The 14,978-nt window shown below is 43.0% G+C and overlaps 1 protein-coding gene across 1 annotated transcript; it reads left to right on the forward strand.

Moving 5' to 3' along the window:
• The first annotated feature begins 57 nt into the window (after positions 1-57).
• LOC8051849 lies at positions 58-14,459 on the forward strand. The gene is made up of 6 exons (XM_029972537.4): positions 58-441; positions 671-863; positions 4,594-4,755; positions 7,229-7,436; positions 8,191-8,386; positions 13,091-14,459. The coding sequence occupies exons 2-6, from the start codon at positions 690-692 to the stop codon at positions 13,242-13,244; spliced, it is 894 nt and encodes a 297-aa protein (XP_029828397.1). The 5' UTR covers positions 58-441; positions 671-689; the 3' UTR covers positions 13,245-14,459.
• The last annotated feature ends 519 nt before the right edge of the window (positions 14,460-14,978 follow it).

Here is a 14,978-nt window from a genome sequence, read left to right on the forward strand (position 1 = left end):
TATATAAAATTAACGTACGCCTTGAACGTACGCAATCGGACTTCTGCGGCTCCGCCCATGTCTTTACGATCCCATCCCAGCGCTCGTGCGCTACCGCGTAGAAACAAAACAAGCAAGAACGCCAATAATTATCGTCCACTCGATTCGACGTTGATATCTTCGCTAAAAAACAGAAACTATTTTTATATATATATATATACCCACTTGGTACTCTTGGAACTCCTGACTGCTGGTCGCGACTGGTGCGCCGATGCGGGCATCGGTGCACTACACCTACATTGCTGGAGTGGTTGGAGCGCGAAAGCGGGGGGCCTGCGATCATGTCTTCCCATTTTGACACCTTGGTTTTAAACGATACCTATGCAGGCTTGCCGTCAAACACTGGTCCTCTTCGCTCAATGTGATAACCAAATCTGCTGCCATGAATTTCACTCACGAAGGGTAAGCCTTGGATTCGCCTTGTAAACGCGGGTACGCATGGGACGATCTTCTCTGCACAGCACGGCTGTCGTGCGACGAAGTGTCCCCTCTAAATACGGGAACCTGAAGACCTAGTACGTTTCTCATTCGAAACTAAGTTAGAATTAGCCGAGCGTCGCTTTGTCTTATTGTATTTGTCCGTGTGCAGTCGGACTGCGATTACATCGATTTTGTGGGTGATTTTTTTCAGGGAACCGCAACACTGACGCATGGCAGTGGAGATTATCGACGCTGATCACTTGGCAATATCTGCCATCGTCACGGTCGCACTACAGCTGACGTTCTTCATCGTAGCGGCGACGTTTCACTTCGACAAACTAACAGACTTCGCCGGTGGCTTCAACTTTATTATCTTGGCGCTGACCGTGTTCCTGCTTGCTCAGGTTTGCATATATGCCACTATTCCTCTACTGGGCACAAACGGGCTCAATACTTCAGTAAGAGGTCTGTTAGGCAGAATCAACTCAGGTGTAAGATATAAACACATAGGTACCCCTAATACTCATTTGCATGTAGTATGTATACACATATATTCAGAGCATGCTATGTGGAGCCAAATTGGAGTCTCACTTTTCGTGTCAAACCATGCATCCCTTAAAATTTGAAGCGCCTAATATATACAAAGAAGTAAATATTGTTTTTATAACTAAAAGTAATGCTTTTATTTTATTTATTTATTTGAAAAATTATTTAAAATATCCCTTATACTTTCAGCTAAGTATTGAAGCTTGGGCGAGTACCGGTATGACACTTTCAGCTAAGTTGAAGCTTGGGCGAGTAGGTATGACATACTTGAGAATTAAAACAGTGCAAAGGACGAGACTGCATGAAGGAAGACACAGACGTAACTGACTCAACTAAATTTTATTGACTGTAACAGTGCAAGCATATATTGCACTGCTAGGTTTTTTGTTCTCGACTTTGCAAGCATCTATTGTACTGTTACGATCAATAAAATTTAGTTGTGAGTCAGCGCTGTCTTTCTACATCCAGCCTCTCACCCTTTGCTCTGTTTTAATTCTCAAATACTTCCAACAGTTAAATTTTATGTGTAAAAGAAAAAAAAACATTTATTGAGAAAGCATAGGTCACAATTAGTATAGATATACCACATGTCAGTGGAAGTGAGGCACGTGCAAAATGTTCCATAGGTCCTCAGCTTTTATGAAACTTGCCATAGATCGCTACGAAAATTCTCCATACCACCTGGCCGCCTTACCAACACCACCACCGCCCGTTACAAAGGGTATAGCCATAAAAAAACCTCCGACACTCTAAAAAAAAAAAAAAAATTTCATGCTAGGCATTGAAATGGTATATCAGGACATTACAAAAAAATTGTTTCACTATGGAGTTGCATAGTTTTTTTTGGTTTTTTTTTAATAAAAAATAGAAATATGAGGCCCAATTCAAAGTTCCCGCCAGTGCACTGTGACGTAACAGTGCAAGGTGTCGGGGCGGTCAGAAGGGAGGAATCGACCTACGTCACTAAAAGTGGGTTCGCCGAAAGTCACGTGAGTTTCACTCCTCGTGCTCTCCGCAATCGTGCCTAAGACTTTTTTTTTGTGTGTTTTTGTTTTTTTTTCTGCTCTTTGTACGAGCGATCGTAGAAAACAAAGTTTCAGTTCCACTAGCTCTTTATCGCTGTACCGTTGGTTAGTTTGCGTGCTGTAAAAGTTGAGGACAAAGAGTCAGTGAATCGACGTGATGGAGGTCAATGATGACAGCGTTGCGAGTACAAGCCAGTGTACGAGTGCATGCCGTCAGTCCGATGATACAGAGCTATACTGGTATCGAGTTTTGAAAAAAAAATTTTTAGAACGCTTGCAGAAATTAGGATTGCTAGCATACGACACGCCCGATTGCATTGCTGAAGGTACAAACACCGAGGTCGTTGAATCATCGGATACTCTCCAGGCTGAAAATTCCTGCCGTCTAAAGAATACGAACTGATGATAGTTTTGTTTAACCCGAGACTGGGGTATTTCGGAAAAGGGACGAGAAGAAAAGAGGCCACAAGGAGGCGACGTCTCAAATTTTTGAGACGTCGCCTCCTTGTGGCCTCTTTTCTTCTCGTCCCTTTTCCGAAATACCCCAGTCTCGGGTTAAACAAAACTATGGTTAACTTCCACCAGCTCGCCTGCACCCTTACAATTTTTTCACGAACTGATGAGTGTACCAACTACAAGTAAACGTCAAGCATAAAGTATGTGTTTTGTCTAGAACATGAGTAGAACTTGTTTACTAGGTGCACATGCAGCCGATGCGTCGTGATGCCTGAATTCAAGCCTCTTGAGTGCCGCTGCTGCAGGGAGATGAGCAGGAAACTTACAGACCTGCAGTTGAGGTCTCACATCGAGACCTGTGAGTTTTAGTAAACTTCGCCTAGGGTTGTAATCTTCATCATTAAAGTGCATCGAGCATATCCATCGCCTACCCACGGATTCTAATAGCTGTCCTGCGCGAACTGCAGTCAGCCACCAGTCCATCTCTTGTATGTCTTTCGGAAATGCATGCAGTGTGATCTCTTCTTCAGTTGTTGAAATACCGGGACAGTCCCTCACACAGCACCTTCTAGGCATTGTAGTTGATCACGTCAATTCACTGACTCCTCTTCTTCTACCTTTACAACAACATTAAGCGATGAAAAGCAAATAAAAGAAACCTCGTCTGCTTGGATCGCTCGTGGAAATGCAGAGAATAACAAAGACATTTTAAAAAGATATTACGCGCGCTCACGGTAAGCACGAGGAGGGTTAGAACTCACGTGACTTCCGGCAATGCCTCCCTTCTGACCACCCCGACACCTTGCGGTACACTGTTACGTCACAGTGCACTGGCAGGAACTATGAATTGGGCCTCATATTTCTATTTTTTATAAAAAAACAATGCAACTCTATAGTGAAACAATTTTTTTGTAATGTCCTGATATGCCATTTCAATGCCTAGCATGAAAAAAATTTTTTTTTTTGGCATGTTGGAGGTCTTTTAACAGCTGCAGTATGCTTGTCTTAAAAAGACCCTGAAAAGAAAAAAAAATTTTTTTTAAACATTTACTTTTTGACGCATGCGTGTCAAAAAGTAAATTTTAAGCAAAAAAAAAATTTTTTTAGAGCAATATTGATGGCGAGAGATTTATTTAAATTCTGCGCGCAAAGTCCATGACGTCACGGAATAGTCATTGGCTCTTTCCACCTCAACGTGAAGGTGAAGCCGATCCACCTCTCCTCCACGCGCCCGAAATGCCGAGAGAGAAAACAGGTGGAAAGAGGTGACTACCGACTAATTCACGTCTCGCGCTGTCAATATTGCTCTAAAAAATTTTTTTTTGTAATAAAATTAATTTTTTGACACTTGTGTCCCAACCAGACTGTTTAAACAACTGTTTAAACAGTCTGGTTTAAAACTGTTTAAAACAACTTTTTTTTTTTCTTTTCAGGGGCCCTTTAAGACAAAAGTAAATTTACAAGAGAGAAATATCATTCCACTTATTAAGTATACTGACTGCCCTAGTAGGTAAATGGTCCCCAATTAATTTACTATGTTAGGCATCACTTAAATAGTATCAGTTGCCGCATAAATTTCCTGGCAGCTTGTCCGAGCGTAAACACTTCTATAGCATGAAAAAAATGCATTCCTTATGGCCAGCCAACCGTTCAGCCATTATCGGGGCATGAGAATGCAGCCTCCAATGACATTCATGAACTGCTTTATAATAGGCAATCATTTTTTTTACAAACAAGCAAAACTATACCAGAACAGCTGCAATCCTTGTAAATACCCAGAAAGTCCTTCAACAGTGAGCAAAAAATAACTGCCTAGTGCACCACTAGGTAGGCCTGCTGTCTGTTTGTAGGCACCACAACATTTCCAAATGAGTAAATAAATAAATAAATAGCCATTTTGAATGTTGCCGTCAGATATACAAAGGTGTATATAAATTGGGGCTGGGAGGGGTGGAAGGGCAATTTGTAAATACCTTCTTTAAAAGAAGGGTTTCGATTTCTGAGCTCTTGTTGGGACGAGGAGAAAGCTAAGATGGTGCAACAGTCACAAACAGATTCTACCTGCTCCGTTCCTAACTCGGCCTTGTGCATCGCTGCTTTTATCCAGACTTACAGCACAAGGCAGTGCCTGATCACTGGACTGGTCTGTCTGTGGGGCTTACGCCTCTCCACATTCCTCCTTTTTCGCATCATCAAGATTGGACGTGACGAGCGATTCCAGGAAGCGGGAAAAAACATTGCACGCTTTGCTGTCTTCTGGACATTTCAGGTCAGTGCAGCGATCTGAAACCAAAACAGCTCACCCCCTCCTTGTTTTTGAGGTAGCACCCTCACACCAGACTTTTGCTGATGCGCCAAGACAACTTTACCCAGGCAATTCTAAGATCTGGTTCAGATAGTGGCCGGAGCATGGGGGAAACATCCCAGACGACACGACCACAGAGTCCCGTATATGCGGAGAGCAAGTCGTCTGCTTCTTGCGCAAGAGTTGTGGTGACGTCAGAAAGACACCGATTGAAAGATAGTGGGTAGACCAAAGCAAGCTGCCTTGAGGTCTACCCACCATCCTTCATTCAGAACCAATCACAGCTCGGCATTCTGACGTCACCACAACCCCTGCAAAAGAAGCAGACGAACTTGCACTCCGCATAGCCAACAAGTGCACTCGCGTTCCCTCACCTATGGGTTACCGATAGCAATCAACTCATTCACATCTACTGTGAGAGTGACATACTGTAGTGGCTCTGCCACAAAGACACAGCCATTCCTACTTGCACATAGTTGTACCAGTTAAGTGCACCTTTCGTCAAAATGGTGATCGTGGTGCTTCGTGAAGGGAAAAGACTTGGATGGATGGATGCTAACAGCTGTACCCTTTATAATGGATGGTAGCTTGCGCCACCTAGCCTAGAAACTAAAAACCAAAAGTGTGATTTCTCCTTTAACCCTTCTAAGCCAATTTGCTTCCTCTCTGCATTTTTGTAACTTACCAGGTGGTGTGGGATACCACCAGGATGACCTTTGGGGGATCGGGCAAAAAAACTAAAAACATCACCCCCCTGCTTCTTCCCCCCAGCGAAAGAGTCGCCAATTTTCCTCTAGTCAAACCTAGTCGATGTTGCCCCAGCGTTGGGCCTACTGGAAGACAGGGTTAGGGCTTTGAGCCGGAGCCATGCGAGAGGGAGTCCCCATTTTCCTCTATCCCGCCTGTCCTTAGCTGTGCTAGTTAGTTTATGCATCATTCAATTTTCCCTAGATAATTTGCACCAGTCTTCCAATCTCCTCTTTGTTATTAAAATTAAACAATATTTAGAGATACTAATGTTGCTGCTTCAGCTTACCTGCAGGAACAAGGAAAGAGATTAAGGAAAGATGGTAAGCATAGAACTTTCGAGCCCCCAGAAGGAGGTGGGCGTACCGCTCCTAGTGGGTGAAGCACTAGGTAGGTGGCCCCCTAATTAATAAATAAAAACAAGGAAGGAAACGGAAAGGATTTAAAAGCAGAGTCATAGCTTGTTCCTCCTACAAAAATACAAAGGACAGATGAGCCTGAGGATAGTTAATGTCCAGCTAAGACCAAATAATAAGATATGTAGATAACAGGGACGGGCTCCTACCCTTTTTCTGCATCCACCGAAAGAGCATGCACATGTCTCCAGTCTTAGGTAGTAACGCGTTACTGTAATTTTGTTACTTTTTTGGTAACTTGTAACTGTAAAGAGTTACTTTTTTAAAATGTAACTTGTAACTGTAGTTCTATTACTTTTTTCTGAGGTAACGATGAAAGTAACGACGTTACTTTTGTCGTTACTTTCCAGTGTTTTATGAATAATATATCACTGAACGAGTACAATTTAGATATTCCTTGCACTTTTCAAATCGTCTATTCTGACATTTCGAGTGTCAAACTGGCCTTGCACAAACTTGTGAATACGTTCCTTCTCACGAGTCACGACCCGAATATAGCCACGTGTAGATTTCATGGAAAAAAATCTAATTATCTTTACGCACGCGCTTGTACTTTGTGACTGAACACTTACATCTTAGTGTCTTGAAGCACTATCTATGTTGTGGTTTTTCTTCTTTTTTTTTTTATGAAAACGCTTTTTAATCGGGTGAATCAACCGTGAAACAACAATACATGCGGAGGGCACTGCGCAGGTTTCATATTTTGATTAGCGCCAGTACTCCGCACTGCGCTTGTTTCGTATTTTGATTTGCGCCACTACTTTGGTGTGGAAATTTTCAAACACTGATTTCGAGAAGCAACTTCTGCTAAGTTACAATATACAGTAAAAAGCATACTTTTTAATTTTATGTAATTAAACTTGGTGATGGGCATTTTCTAGTTATTCCTAATTTTTTTTGTGTTATAGAAAAGTAACTGAAAAGTAACGCCGTTACTTTTAAAAGTAACTGTAACGAGTTACTCTTTTGTTGCGGTAACTGTAACGGTAACTTCGCCACTTTTTTTTTTAAAGTAACTGTAACGAATTACTTTTTAAAAGTAACTTACCCAAGACTGCATGTCTCCATCATTGTCGTTTTCACGATTTTATTACTTTGTTTTAGCAGTGAAACCCTTTCAACACACTCGTGCAACAAAGGAGAACCCTCGAGGGTTTCAAGTGAGCCTTCGGTCAGTCACTGTACTAGCTGAAACCACCAGCGAGGGAGTTCACTTTGGAGCAGCCAGAGGTGGATTTGCCTTGCAATCCTGTCTGGTGAACTTTGCCCTGCAGGCGGTGTGGGTTTACACGGTGAGCCTGCCAGTGATTTTCGTCAACTCCCCGCGGAAAGCTGAGCCCCTGACTGTTAGCACCATGACCCGGCTTGACATGGCTGGCACCATCATCTTCTTCATTGGCTTCGCCTGCGAGGCTATGGCGGATGTACAAAAGTATAGCTACCGGCAGAACACGTCTAATGCCAGGCACTGGTGCAACGTTGGTAAGGCACGCCCACACTCGAATCATCCGTCTGTATTCTCTACGTCTGGAGTTTACAGCCAAGGCTGCATTTTAAAACTTCACTCAGATTGCGAACTCTCTTTTGAAAGACCACAGAGCACGTAGAAAGCCCAAAAATGCAAAAACATTGGTTTGTACGCCAGGAGTTATTCACTCTAAGCGCGTTTCCGAAATATAGCAAGTACAGCCTAGTAATAAAAAAAACACTAATTTGTGAAATATGAACAGATAACAAATCAGTAAAGGCTACATTAGTTAATGCACAAAAATCAAGTTAAAAACAAGCTAATTAAAAATCAGAATCCCTTCCTGAAAGAAGTGACCCCATGTTCATATTTATAATGGCAGAGTCGGGCAATGCATTCCACTCTGCAATTGTGCGAGAAAAAAAAAAATATTTTTTTTTGCGCAACACGGAAATTCTATGGTTTCCATTGAGTTATCTATGTGACTGGACACCTAGTTTGGTCCTTCCAAATAGCAGTTTTTGTTAATTCCTGTCAGGGTATTCAAGATAGCGTACAAAAACTTTGAGGCACTGGCGTTTCCATTATAATTTTCCGATACTAACCTTGCGGCACAACTCTGAAGATTTTTCCAGCTTATCTGTAAGCTTGTCTTGAAAGAAGTGAAATGAGGCTGTTATGGCAAAAGTAGCTCCTCAGATGAAAGCTTGTATTCACCAAGACTTGAGCATGAGGCCAGATGAAAATCAACAATGCCATTCTATTCAGGGTTGTGGAGATACTCGCGGCACCCCAACTACTTCGGAGAGATCACGCTGTGGTGGGGCATCTTCCTCATCTCGACCAACGTGCTGTGCGGGGCCGAGTGGGTGGCTGTGCTTAGCCCACTCTTCATCAGCGCCATCATCCTCTTCCTCAGCGGAGTCCCCCTGCTCGAAAACAGCGCTGACATGCGCTATGGCTGGTGAGTTCACCCATGATGCTCACACTATACTCAGTTATACTCCGTTTCATAACTTGGCGGCAGACCCCACGACCCAATAAGAGCGCCACGGAGCAAGACAACACTCCATGGTCAAGGCAGGGGGGGGGGGGGGGCCTTAAGGAATCGAAACCCCCCCGAAATTCCAAAACTACCCCCCCACCTCCCCCCCCTCGGGGGCCCGCTCACTCCCCTGGTTACGCAGTCGGTTTTGCACGGGGCATGGAGCAAATGTGGAGCGCAGACTATCTCCAACTTTTATGCTTTTGGAAGAAGTGTTTGTGGGGTAGAAAATGCTCAAATCAATAAAATAGGCAATATTTCTTCAGTCATGTTTATTTGATGGGATGCAGAACTTGATCTGAGGTATATAAAGAACAGATATTTTGAAACATTTGTCGGGTGAAAGATGGCAATTTCAAGCCAAGTATAGCAAACTATCCTCACTAAAATACACAGGTCAATTAAACCAAAGCAAACATAATAAAATGAACTCATGGTGATAATATAAAACAATGTCATTGATGTAAGTAGTATTAAATGAATTGTAAAAACAATAGCACAGTAATCAATGGGTGGCGCTGCACTCATGCACACCTTGAGTACTGATCAGAATTACATGCTTTCGAATAGAAATTATCACAAATAAAAAAGTACAGTAAAACCTCGTTATAACGAAACGGGATATAACAAACTAATGGATATAACAAAGCAATCATAATTCCCCTTGCTTGCTAATAGTGGGAAGAAATGGACATTGGCTATAACAAACTAAAGGTTATAACGAAATAATTACGACCGCTCCTTCAACTTTGTTATAACGAGGTTTTACTGTAACTGCGACTAGTTATTTCATAAGCAACTTACAGGCTCTCTTGATCATCTCATTTATGCCAAGCGCCTACACATTAAAAGGGTGCTGAACCGAAAATTTGATTTCAGAACACAACGCGGAAGCGCTAGGCGGGGCACTACAGGCCTGAAAGCATCACTCATAAAGCGATATCTCCAACGGATGGTCATATGTTTGTGAAAGGAATTAAAAGCGTGCTTGAACAAGGCCAAAAAAGCCCGTGACGTCACAATTCTCACTTCTTCCTCTTCTCGCTTTGACTCCACAACGCGAAGAGAGAAGGAAGCAAGGCCGTTTCCTCCCCCTCAACAATTCTGCAGGAAACGTGACGTCGCGATTCTCACTTAATCGTATCCTTATTTTACAAAAATACGGCCATCCGTTCGAGATATCACTTTATGAGTGGTGTCTTGGGGTTTGTGGCGCACCATTGGACACTCCTGCTGCCTTATTTTGTGAAATCCAAGTTTCGCTTCAGCATCCCTTTAAGATGCAGCTGCCTGCGTTCACGGCAAAGAATATCCAGGGCGTCCTCCGCTTCAGCTGCAATGGCACGGTGAACATTCAAAAGCGCTGGACCGAGCAGTCGCTCATTTGAAGTGGATGCTTTCAGGTATCTTTTGAACTGTCATATATTGAAGAGAGCGAGCGCTCAGCTTCCGCCGTTATTACGGGAAAAGTCGCTAGGATCTCGAGGGGACGACGGACGTTTGGGAATAGATCCTCTGGGCAGAGGGCGACCGCCTGTAGTGAGACGTGACGGGCGTTTCACATTTCTCCTTCTTGCATATGGCAGCCCATATGAGCAGCTCGCATTGGAATTCAGGAACTGAAACCAGGCCCGAATAGAGCTCCAAAAATTCTTCAGCGTGGGGAGCAGCCCTGTTCTCCGAGATCTTTGCAGGCAGAAGCGACGAAAGTAATTGCAACGTACGCCGGTGCTTTTTAGATCTCCCATCTAACTGTGTGATCAGGTAATCCATGAAAGGAAGGAACACAGAGCGCTTAAAATGCACTTCTGTGCTTCCAATGGGAATGTTAGTGCGGTGACGTTGTCGCCTTGTTACTCGCAGCATCTGAATTTCATCTTCTGCTGTCTCGGCCATTTTAATGAAGGCTTGGAATATTGCCTAGTGTTTGTGCGTGGACACTTCTGATTTTTCAGCGTCGAGATTGTTTTTTTTTTTTTGGTAGTTGTTTAATTTTTTTGTGACAGTATAGCTGTTTTTTTGTTTTGTCTGGTTGGCACACGTTGGTAATGCAGCAGTACCTCAAAAAGCGGAGGGAGTTGTGTGCTGCGAGGAAGCTTTTGAAGTTAATGGGCCGCAACTACTACAGCAGTAGAACAGTAAGCCACCACACTCGTATTCCTGTATATGAAGCCTGCTCCGTTTTGAAAACTGACAATGCAGCTTTACCCATTTTATCTTAACAGCGCCTCCCTAATCTTTGTGCGAGCCTCCATACCGCCGAGCTCAGTCTACTCCGTCATGGGTACTTAATAGCAGAAATAAAATCCCAGCTACGCCACTGCCGCCACAGCACCAGCGCCGTCCGCGACAAAAAGTTGTTCTAGTAGTGTTGCGGTAAGGCTCGTCTGATTGCTATACTACACGACATAGAAGAAAGACGTAGACATGGTAATTTTCATGGGTACTTAATAGGGATCAACCCTTTTCCGAGCAAAACATGGCTTTTGAACGATGTTTGAATGATAGCAGCCGTGTAATCCACCGCTCTTGCTCAAAACATTGCACTCGGCCCTGGCAGTAGCACCCCTCACAGATTCACGGGTAAATTGAGCATATGATTGTCTCGCGAACTGTTCCCAAAGAGCTCACTACTCTAGCAGATGGCAATGTTGCGCCGGTGAATGTTGATCCGAAGTTGGTTGGTTTCGCAGCAGACGACTCTTGTCCAGCAGACGACAGACGGTTCCTCAGGGCCTCGCATTTGGCTCAGTTACACAAACATTCCCGTGACGTAGTGTCACGTGCCTCGCTCAGACACTCTTATTGGGTCGCGGGAGCTGTAGCCTCCACAGTTCGCTGTGAAACGGAGTATCGTCTATGGTAAAAAGGGGACCACAGCATTTAGTAATTAAGGGGGGACACTACCTTGAATTGCACTTTTTTTCCAAAAATATTCATATTCAGAACTGCAGAGTTTTGGCATGTATGGATAACAAGGAACACTCTCACAAAGTCTTGTCAGTGTGCACTGACAAATAATATCAAAAATAATCATCCTTTGTATGTTGGTGAGGTGTGCTGCACTGCGTAGCACTCGTCATCCACAAGTGAAAATAACTGAAATCAATATCAGTATATCAGAAGAAGTTTGAGGAAGACATCACGTACACTGCTGGAAAGAATTTCTGACATTTAACTTGCAAAAAGAAATTTTTTAAATGTTATCTTGAAACTTCAAGGGCATTTATCTCAGCTTCACTTTTTAGTGTCAACTATCAGTTCAGGGAAGCTATCATTTCATAATCAAATTATGCGTGCAGATATACCGTAGTTTGGTTTTTCTATATTGAAATTTTCTGGAGAACACGACTGTGAACTTACTTTCCGCATTTTTCTGCTCTTATGTTATGAAAAGTTTATATTTCTTTTAATCAAATGTACACAAAAAAAACTTTTTTCCATATTTTTTTGCGAATAAATTTTATAATTTTTGAAATTTCTTTTCATAGTCGTCTGAAGCAAGTATTCTGCTGTATGTTCCAGCAAAAAAACTGGCCATTTTCATTGCCCTTTCTAAACGATAGCTTTCCTCAGCAGATACACTTTTTTATTATGAACTTTTATGTAACTCATCATGGGATAAATTTGTAGGATTGAAAATTTCCACGGCATCCTTGTCCAGTGCTACGAGTACACCCTGCAAATTTCATGCAAATAAGACAAACGGTTCAAAAGTTAGCCTTCCGGTGCACTTCTTTCCTGCTAGCTGCTGCCTCATTTTCTATCCTCTTGTAACACGGACTACAGGTGTACTCCTCGAGCCTTGGGTAAATTCACCATGCTATTTGTCCTTCTTTTTTTTTTTTTTTTTTTTATGATTGTTGGAATTTCGAGTTTGGATAAATCCAAAGTGACAAAAACTGTACCAGCAATTATTCTTCGCATTTTTTTTTTATAAAAAAAATTACTTTTTAGCGCAATATTTATGTCACAAGGCTCAGTTTGAGTCTTGCAATGTACTTCTATCTTGAGTCTATGTAAAATAAAGAAGCATGTTTTGGAACCGCTCCCAAATCAAAACATGTCTCGCAACATAAGTACTGCGCTACAATTTGTTTTGTTTTTTTCTGACCGGGGGGGGGGAAGGGGAAAAGTTTTATTAGTAGGTGACATACCCTACATGTCCTATTCAGTCACTTGGTAGTACAATTTTTTTTTTAGGAGTTCAGGGTTTTTTTAGTAACTCTGCAGCAGGTGCTTCTGCCCAACGGTATACAGCACTTGGGAGCGACATGTACAGGGTGCGGCGATTCGAGCCAGCCCAGCGGCGTTCAGGCCGGGGCGGAACAAAAGCAATGCGGGGAGCCCCGGGTATGTTAAAAAAGAAGCTGGAATGGACTGCCACAATACCTACTGTCGCAATGTGGCAGTCGGTTTCACAGCTTAGCATGCCGTAGGCACCCCATGGGGTATTTTACCCCTTTTGGGGCACTAAACTGGGCCAGCTCATATCGCCACTCGCTGATTGCATTAGCCGTTTTCACATAAAATTGGCCCCCAGGCCAACGAGGCAACATTGCATAGAAAAGACGAGGCATTCGATTAACGTAATGCTGCCTGCTTGGCTCGTGCATGCAACAGCATGGAAGAGTACCAGCGGTACAAGCGCACCACAAGCCCCTTGCTACCGCTACCTCCAAGCATCTACGAAGAAGTGCCAAACTGTTTCAAGTGTCTCATCTGCTTCGAGTTCCCAATCTACACAAACTCCAAGGCAATTGCCACTTCCATTTAATAATGAAGAGTCACATTCACTCAACGGAATGGCACTCTTGGGGTCAGCAACTAACGGGAGCCAGTAAGATAGCAGAAGTGTCCTAGGCAGTGTTATAGAACGAGCGGAAAGCGCCTCGCTGTTGAGCTTTAACAGTGCTATTGTTGTTTTAAGTAGCTTTGCAAAAGCTTACTTGCTGTTATGCTGCTTAGGTGTAGCTCTCCTCAACATCAAGGTCTTTTTGGGCACATGTTAGGGTGCTATCCGACAATTAGGTTTAAGAGTAGGAAACCCTCAACAACTGCTGCATTCCAATTTTAATATTTGCAGTTGACTCACCAAACCTTAAATTTCTTCCCCAATCCCCCCCCCCCCCCCCTGCACTAGGGCACTATGGCAAACTGCTTTACCTTGACAAATTGTTAGCCACTAAAACAATGCAGGAAAAAGAACTGTAAAATCATACAAAAGTTTTTTTGTTTTTTTTTAGTTTGAATTTTATACATTTTCCAGACTCACTGGTCCACTTGCCCCTTGTTGATCACTGGCTCTACCCAAACTGGGGATAACCGATCACTGTCTAAAATAAGATTGTATCCAGCTCCAACCAGAGCCCTGTCCCAGACTTCATAGGTTGTGTGTACCGTCTACGTAGATAGCAACATTTTGAGACACTAAAGGGTGAAATATTTGCCTTGGAACCCGTCAAGTATAAAAGTAAGGGTAATGCTGACAAATACTTACTGCACCGACATTTGTCGGTTTTTGTGAAAAAGCTGCTTAACAATCGCACTTGCAGTAGTTCCCAGAGAAAGTATACTTTTCAATGCTCCTACGCTAGAGCGAATTAGAGTGCCAAAGTGCATGCCCCCTGACCAGGGCTTGTTATCTCTTGTTATGCAGTTGCAGATATTTAACTAGCTAGACATTTATGCTCAACGCAACGTACAAGGCTGTACTCAGAGTAGACGAAGTAGGACTTTAGAAGTGCAATCTGCAAAGCACAGTAGTACACGGACCTTCCAGGGCCAACACCTTTTCGACCATGCTCCCGAGATTCCTGAAGAGTCTAGCCGAGTTCAGAAGCCCCTAAGCCAACACTAGGCCTGATCATCACCCAGAGTAACTTGCATTTGAAGATAACTTATTTTTACTTTTACCCTGATGTACAACTTTAGAGAAGGAAACAAAAACTGTACCCTCTTTTGTTAATAAAAGATACCTAACCCTCTTCCTTGTGTTCTTTGTTTGCTTACAATGTGCACGGCACACAGCCAGACAGGAGAGGGCAAAAAAAAAAATACTTTGGAGGTACAGTCTTTCTCAATAGTATAGAGCCCACCGCACGTGTGGCCGGAGCGGGCTTGCTCCCATGCAGCGGCGTTCTTTCATCCGCGCTCGCTGGCTGCAACATTTTTTAGAGCGAAGGGGAACTTCGTTCTCGCTCTTTTGCACCACTTTGTTATCGAGGCAAGCGCGACGCGAGAGTGAAGTTCCACCTTGCTCTCAAAAATCTCGCAGCCAGCTCTAAACTTTTGAAAAAGACAATAAGTAATATAAAGCCCGAAATATTGTTTGTAGAGTACTTCAACCATAGCTATAAATAAGGTTGTTTTTTTTTTGTTTTTGTTTTTTTTGTTTTTACAGACTGTGTTTTTGAGTTAATGGGTTTTAAAGGGCAACTCCGCTCAATTCCAAAGATTCCGGGATAACAAGTGATTTCGAATTAAAAAGCCCTAGTAAAAGACACTACGT

Source organism: Ixodes scapularis, unplaced genomic scaffold (assembly GCF_016920785.2).
Source record: "Ixodes scapularis isolate PalLabHiFi unplaced genomic scaffold, ASM1692078v2 PGA_scaffold9__187_contigs__length_104089568, whole genome shotgun sequence".
Lineage (NCBI taxonomy): Eukaryota > Metazoa > Arthropoda > Arachnida > Ixodida > Ixodidae > Ixodes > Ixodes scapularis.

Coding starts and splice junctions, on each gene's coding strand:
- LOC8051849 (XM_029972537.4), top strand. CDS start 690: ATGGCAGTGGAGATTATCGACGCTGATCACTTGGCAATATCTGCCATC. Junction 4,756..7,228: donor CTGTCTTCTGGACATTTCAG/GTCAGTGCAGCG, acceptor TTTGCCCTGCAG/GCGGTGTGGGTTTACACGGT. Junction 7,437..8,190: donor CAGGCACTGGTGCAACGTTG/GTAAGGCACGCC, acceptor CATTCTATTCAG/GGTTGTGGAGATACTCGCGG.